Here is a 7,646-nt window from a genome sequence, read left to right as displayed (position 1 = left end):
CCCGCCTCTCCAGCACACGGCTGCGAGCGCGACTGCTCCCGGCAGCGCCGCTCCCGGGGCACGCACACCATCCCACCGACCTGCGGGGAGGACACGCGGCTGCAGCATGTCCTGCTGCTGCCACCCCTCGCCCCCCGGGCCACAGTCACCTGGGGCAGTGGCGCAGCTCTGCCATGGAGGCGACCAGCGCACCATGGACTCTCCGCCAGCTCAGAGCCACGTCTTTTTGGCAGACACCACTGCAGGCCCACGGGCTGACCACAGTGGCACCTCCTGTTCGGTGCAGGAAAGGTACTTACACATCTCTGCCAACACAGAAGCTCCCAGTCTAAATATTATACACGAGGGTTTCAATCAAGCCAAAGAATCCCCATTCTTTGCCCCAAGCTGCTCTCTCCCACAGTTTCGTCCTTTTTTACCAGCCTCCCACAGCTGCCGGTGGCAGGAGAGAGCCCTTTTGTGCAGGCAAGACGGATGCTCCGATGCTGACTTGGGCACAAGCCCTGTGCTTCACTCAAAACACATAGATACGGATCTTTGTATACAATCTGCCCTACACAGCTTGGTTTTTCTTGGGGCACCCAGTGCACTTTCTGGTCCGCTGCTCCACACCTATACTTTGAAAAGGTGTGGTCTGCAAAAGGCCAGTTAGCAATATTACAGTGACACAGTGCAGATACTGCGGGCATCAGCTCTGAAGGACCTGAAAACGTGCGAGTCAGCCGGAGACAATACAAGAGCTGGTCCCCTGCCCTAGCTGGTCTGGGAACCCATCTGTGGCCCTGCTCCGGTTTCCAGGAACCTCTTTTGGAGTTTCTTTCAGCTGTTCAAGTGCTTCCCCACAGGGATGTCCAGCGGCACACGAGCACACGTACCAAATCAGATGCCCAACCAGACCCTTCCCAAACCGGGTGCTCTGGAAGATGGTACAGGAGAAGAGGCATGCCTGGAAAACCCTTCAACGCTTTGCAAGAGGGAGTTTTGCTTCTTCTTTCCACATTGTGCTATTAATACGGCTGTCACTTTCATTTCAGAAAGAGCCCATTTGCCACACAATCTGTTGTACTGCATTTAGTGCGCTAAATAGTGCTGGAGAAAATGTTTTGCATCCAATGTTAACACGAAGTGTCTGTGCGCATAATGAATACATTAATGTATGCTGAATATTTATGATGGTCTTAATCCAACTCGCGCTGCAGACAACAAAGAGACTGCCATGAGCAGCAGCAGGCATCGGGGAGAGTGACCTGGAGAGTCCCCGGGAGCCACGCCGCATCCTTGGAGTGACCATGTCCCCACCCGGCTCCACTGGCGAGACCTTCCCAAGGGGCATCCCGAGACCCTGACTCACCTGGAAGCCAGGGCTGGCCAGAAAACCTCCCTTGTGAGGGAAATTTCAGGGAACATTTCATACTTGATCAGAGCTTAACTAGTTTTGACATGTTCCATCTCAATACTGAGAGAAACCTGCTCTGCTCTTCATGTACTGCTTTTACTACTGAAGACAAATAAATCAAAAGTGAGTCAAAATGTCCAAAAATGATACAACTGAAACAAAATGTTTCACATTGTCCATCTGAGACACTTTCAGATAAACCCTCTAAATGAGGCAGCCAAGTGATTTGATGCGAACGTTTCACCTACACTGTTTTCTCTGGTCAAACCAACGCTTTCCCTCAAGATGTGCTGGTTCCAAATGGCTGCTTTCGGCAGAGACCTCCCCTGTCACCATCCTGCCTGGGCAGGTCTCCCTGTGTGCCGACAGCCAAGCCTGATGGACACGTTCAAGGCCAAAAGGCTTCTCCCTGCCCAGCACCTAAAGACACGTGCAAGCTGTCTGGGAAGCACCCGCTGCTTCGCCCACACAGGAGCCAGGTCTGCTGCGCACCCGGGCTCGGCAGCCTGCGCACACCGACAGCGCTGGCAGTGCGGCCGCGATGGAGACGGGCCTCAGACCCCCTGCCTTCAACCAAGACTGTCGTTCCCGAGAAGTCCTGCAACCAGAAAGTTAGCCCACACTTGCTACAGCTACGCTGTGCGGCCGAAGCCTTCACACACATACTCCTCCTCATGCAAGATGTTCTCGCCTGCAGCATGCGCGCTGGTGCAGCCCACCTCACCACTGAACCCCGGAGAGGAAGGCACAGTGACTCCAGAAAATCTCTGCATGCACCTACAGACAAAACAACAGCTCATAAAAGCATGAATGAGTCGGTCAGCCCGGAATCACCACGAACAGCCCAGCAGCAGCTCCATGGTAATTACCACTGTTAAGGTCTGGGCCACAGCCTGCTGCACATGGCTACACAGGGACAAAGGAAGAGCTGAAGACACCGTATTTCTTAAGAGTATCAAAAGCCTCATCAGAATAATGACATTCATGAGCAAGCTGGGGAAGCAGTGCAGATGAACCTAATAAAGAGCAGAAGAAAAATATATTAACGGAGTCTGTCTCAACATGGAGTGAGGCAGGGAGGACCCAGCAGAAGTGTGCACTGAAATCAAGGTGGTCCTATTAACACTACCAATACCAGCACAAACCACCAGGCACTTGCGCCCAGGTGTTTCATAAAGGCAGAGAATCGCTGTCACAACAGCATCCTTCCAATATCGTAAGCACAATAAGCAATAGCAGTGCCGTCATACTGCTGTCAGCTGATGAGAGAGGCACACACGCAACGAACCTTTGTGGGCTCCATCTCTGAATGAGAGCACCTTCCCAAGCCCATACTGGCCAATTCCTTCCCCAGGACAGTTACCCCCGACAGCGCCAACCCGGCACCACACAACTGACAAGCAGCAGTCAGATGCAAAAAGAACAGAGCATTTGAATGGCAGTTCATTTTCAGCAGACTATTGCATAAGACAACAGTAAAGCCTTGCTCGCTAGAGAGATCGAGTAAACAGATTAAATGGGATTTAGTAATATGGAATAAATAGGATTTAGCAATGTAACAGCAGAAATCGCTGCCTTTGCAGCTGAAACAGGAAAAAAAAATTGCAAAGGGTTAGAGAAAGAAAAAGACGGTAAAAAGCCAGGGGCTAGCAAGGCCAAGTGCTTCAGACAGGCAAATCCCTCAATTTTCTGGGAAAGGAGCTAACCAGTCGTTGTAGTCTTTGGCCATTGAATTGAATGACACTAGTTTCATCTTAAGCAAAGGGCATAATCCCAGCTGAGAGACTATTTCATGGATGCTGCTGTCAGAAGAAGAGGCAGAGACAAATGCTGTGGCCGGGGGAGGCAAAGGTGGGGAACTTCAGCTGGTGTGCTGCATGGGAAGCACCCAGGACCAGCACCTGCTCTGTGCTGCGGGTACTTCTGTGCAGCCCCCGGGGCCCAGACCCTGCTGACCACGTTTTGGCAGCACCGCTCACACTGCCCAGCGAGACACCATCGTGGCAAGCAAGATAACGAGCAGCTCGGAGAAAACCCTGACTGCTACCAACACACACGTGCCAACACTGAGCATCGTCCCGCGGAGCCCCGCCTGACACCTCCGACCAGGCACACTGGCGTGCACCTGGAGAGCAAGGACCAGCCCCTCCAACAGCAACAGGACGGGGGCATCCACAGGAGCCTTGATGTCATGGCCACCAACCAGCCTGCGTAACGGCACAAGCTACATATCCTCACCACAAAACACCGTCACCTCCAGACTGAAACTCTGCCTTCAGTTTGTTTCTTTCTTTTTTTTCTTGGATCTTTTTTGTTTTAGCCAAGCTTGAGAGTGTGGTTAAACTGAAAAGGGGCTGCTTTTGAAAACTTGCACATATTCACACATTCAAGGATTTTATGATTTTCATCAACAGTTTGAGTTTCACACAATTCCAACATCCAGTTCATACCTCCTATTGCAAAGCTTTGTTTCAAAATATTTCCACTATGGATTTGCCTAGCTTCAACACTGTACGGGTGTGTACACAGAAAACATACATACTTCATTTTAAAAGACTGCAATAAATTAGATTTCCAGAAACTGCTTCCAAGTCTGAGCCTGTAAGCAGATCTGTGTGCAGTGTGAAGCACTCTGACATCTAAGGAATGGACTACATACAGACACCAGCGTTTATAAAATGGGCCCACCGTTATTTGCACAATCAAATCAGTAGCTGAATTCAAGCCTCTTAAAAAAAAAAAATCAAGGGCCTTGACCCTTTCCCAGCCCCTGATTCATATTTTTATTGCACTGCTCACAGAAAGGCATAGTCAGTCTAATTCAGGCAGCACAGGTCAGTAATGCTATGGTGAAGGTCTTGGAAAAAGACATTTCTGGTTCTTTTTGTGAACCCTGCACAGTGGCAAGAGAGACAAGGTCACCGCTGATGCTATTTAGTTTACTCCCCTTTTGGACTGTGCAGCCACAAACAAACAGCCAACCACCTAGCGTTCGAGGCAGTTCGAGGCAGTCTCTGGCCCACCATTTTGCACCAGTTTGCCCCTGGAAACGCCTGCTTACTTGAACTGGTGCTCTCTGGAGCTGCGTATCTTGGAGGAGAATCGTTCAGCCAGTTTCTCCAGGCTCCTGGAGTACTCCAGCTCAATCTCAGCCTTCCTGCGGAAGAACTCCTGCAGGTCCTGCAGCAGTTGCAGGCGTGACTCCGACTGCTGCTCCAGACATTTGAACTGCTCAACCAGCTGAGTTCGGATTTCTGCATGCACACAAGAAAGGAGAAGAAGAAAACACAACATCAGCAACAAACACTGGCCGGGGGGGTTGTCTTTCCTTGTCCCGGAGCACATTGTACAGGGACTGCTACAGCAGGCTCCCTCACAAGCCTCAGGTTTAATTCAAGGCTTGCTAAAGCCAACAGATCTTTTTTCCAAGCGAGAGCTGAAGAACTTCATTCACTGGTCTCACATTAAAACCTTGTTCTTTGTCAAAATAAACAGCTGTGTAAGTAAGCAGAGACCAGCCCTCAGAGCTTTCCACTTGCCTTTTTGAAACTAGAAAATGATACTTCAATTTATCTAGTACTACCTCAAATCCTGCATTCTTTGCATATAAACTAACATATTTTTTGATAAATGATCATTTGAATAGCTAGCAAACAGTTGACAGTGACCTGAGGGAAGCTGGCACTGTAAACGCGTACTCCTCTTGCCCACGTTCCCCCAGTGCTGCCAGGTTAACTGGCAAATCAAACTCGCCTTTGGCTCAAAAGCTTAAAAAGTCTTTCAGACCCTCCAAACTCCAGCTCACAAAACACCACATCTTTATCCGTTCCAGGTTTTTTTGCTTTGCTTCAGACACTGTGACAGATACACTACAACCCCCTGCAACCCTTGCCAAAGAGGGCTCTGCGGTGCCCGGAGGGTGCCCGTGCGGAAGAGCAAGAGGGGCCGGGAGCGGCGGGCAGCCTGCATCTCTGCCGCAGCATCGCCGGGGTGCCCGCTGCGTCCTGCAGTGAACAGGTATCCCCAAGCAGCAGACCTGCTCTCCAGCGCTGACCCTTACCTAGCGCTGCTGCAGCCGATAACCTTAGGCACACGAATTCTGTTTGGCACATTCACATTATTGGAAGACTGACGTTTCTCCTCTTTATAGGTCAGAATTGTATTTTTCCCCTTGATCAGTCTCTCATTGCACTTTTTCCAACTCCCCCTTCTCACATAACACAGCCGAAGCTGCAAATCCCCGAGCCAGGGCTTATCCGAGGAAAACAGGGAAGCACCGGAGAAGGAAACACTGCTCGCGACGTGCAGTCAGACCCTTCGCCCTCTCTGCAAGAGGAGCAGTGCAGCACCCACAGCACGGGGTGTGCAGGAAATACACCTTCCAAACTGCTTCCCAAACACGAGGAAGGTTTTTAGCAGGTCTTTGAAGCACTGCGCAGTGAGGAGGCCTGTGCAGGGAGCGGCCCTCTCTTGCAGGAACAGTAGCTGGGTTCTGGGAAGGGGCGTGCAGAGCTGGACATGGGAGGAAAAAGTGAGATGGTAGAAGAAAATATTCAGAGTGAGAACAATTGGGCTGAGCAGGCTTCCAGAGGGGGCAGCTGTGCCACGGAGGGATCAGACAAGCCAGAATCCCAGAGGTCGGATGATGAAGCGGGCCCGTGCAATGGCTGCCTGTTCCCAGACCCCGAGGGGAGAGGGCAGAGCAGCAGCCCCCCAGGCCCTCCCCACCGCTGCGCCCAGCGCCGCGCACCCCACCCGCAGAAGATGGCTAGACAGACACCTCAGCTGAGTGGGTCAGCTCCAGCAACAGCCTATTACAGCATATGTTCACCTTGAGAAACTTTGCTTTCTCCCCCCAGTGAAAATGGTGCACAGAAATGCACTCTGCTGCACAGACAAGGCACTTGCAGCCATTTCAGTCCATCCACAGAAACAGCCTTTTGAAAGCTGTGAACATTTTTATAAACAATCCATAATAAACAACATATTCTTTATCTTTTTCTAAGGTTTGTGATTAAGTATATTTTTCTCACTTTGGTCACCTGTAGCTGATGCACTCCAACAGGATACATTTGCGAAGCAGACGTAGCAAAAAAGCCAGCAGAGCAGCTCGGCAGCAGGAGCGCAGCGTCACGCCTGCCCCTTCGCCGTGCGGCACCCTCGGGGCTCCACGGGGCCGGAGCAGTACAGGGCAGCACGCAGACACCCCGGAGAGCCCCTCTCCCCTCTCCCCTCCCTGTCCCCCACAGGCGTGCCCATTTCCTGCTGGCAGTAACAGCACTGCCACCGATTTAACTCCCTCTCTTCTGTACTAACCCTGGCCCAGGCTGCCCAGAGAGGTGGCGGATACCCCATCCCTGGAAACATCCCAGGCCAGGCTGGACGGGGCTCTGAGCAACCTGCTCTGGTTGAAGATGTCCCTGTTCACTGCAGGGGGTTCGGACTCGATGGCCTTGAAAGGTCCCTGCCAACCCAAACCACTCTGTGATTCTGTGATAACCCAGAGGGCAAATCCTGTGCTCAACCACGGAACGCTCAGGCCCGCCAGCCGCTCCCCGCACGTGCACGTGGCACCCAGACTCTCGCACCACACCTCACTGCTTGGTGAGCCATTTCTTTTTTAACGTGACAGACGAGACCCACACCTGATCTAAGCTGCCAGGCAGCTCTTAAAACACCACGTTTGGCTTATTTATAAACCCCCAAACTCCCAGCCCTTCTTGGGACATGAGGGGGGGCAACAGAGGACACGAGAGCGAGAGCAAGAGAGGAAAGAACATGATTTTGGTGGCACCAAAGCTTACCATTTCCACTAGCATCACATCCCAGCTCAGAGAATGTCCAGGCCACAGGTCACAGCTCTCCCTCCATCACCTTATGAGCTTACAACGCGTTAACAGTTAGCTCCCAAACTCAGCACATCACCAAACTAGATGAAGCACACGCCCACCACCACGTATGCACACACGCACACAGGAGAAACAAAACTTGTGGTAATCGGAGAAGTTGCGCACCAGGGCTCGCTGTATCGGACGGCCCCGAGTTCCCTCTCCCCAGCACACCTCAGGCTCTGTTATCAGCCAAGAGGCCCGTGGACACGACAGGAGGAAGGAAGGTGACAGGTATTTGTGGGTGCTTGTTTAGTTCAAATGCTTCTCTGTGCAGCTCAGGGATTTCGCTGCGCCGCAGGACGGCAGGCTCCGGCGTGCTCCTGGCAAGCCCGCGCTGGCCTGGCAGGCAGAGGAGGTGC

The 7,646-nt window shown here is 52.1% G+C and overlaps 1 protein-coding gene across 1 annotated transcript in view; it reads right to left on the bottom strand.

Annotated features, from left to right (window-relative positions):
* The window catches only part of LOC104626670 (SLIT-ROBO Rho GTPase-activating protein 3-like), a gene marked incomplete at both ends in the record, with an annotated part of 24,922 nt that extends 20,272 nt beyond the window's left edge, over positions 1 to 4,650 (bottom strand). The window contains one exon of the mRNA XM_010294648.1: positions 4,458 to 4,650. Within this exon, the coding sequence (XP_010292950.1) occupies positions 4,458 to 4,650 (193 nt within the window). The remainder of the gene's footprint in view (positions 1 to 4,457) is intronic.
* Between the last annotated feature and the right edge of the window lie 2,996 nt (positions 4,651 to 7,646).

The sequence above is a fragment of the Phaethon lepturus genome, unplaced genomic scaffold (assembly GCF_000687285.1).
Source record: "Phaethon lepturus isolate BGI_N335 unplaced genomic scaffold, ASM68728v1 scaffold50409, whole genome shotgun sequence".
NCBI classification, from domain to species: domain Eukaryota; kingdom Metazoa; phylum Chordata; class Aves; order Phaethontiformes; family Phaethontidae; genus Phaethon; species Phaethon lepturus.
The sequence above is the reverse complement of the archived record's forward strand: the minus strand, read 5'-3'. Positions and strand labels throughout refer to the sequence as shown.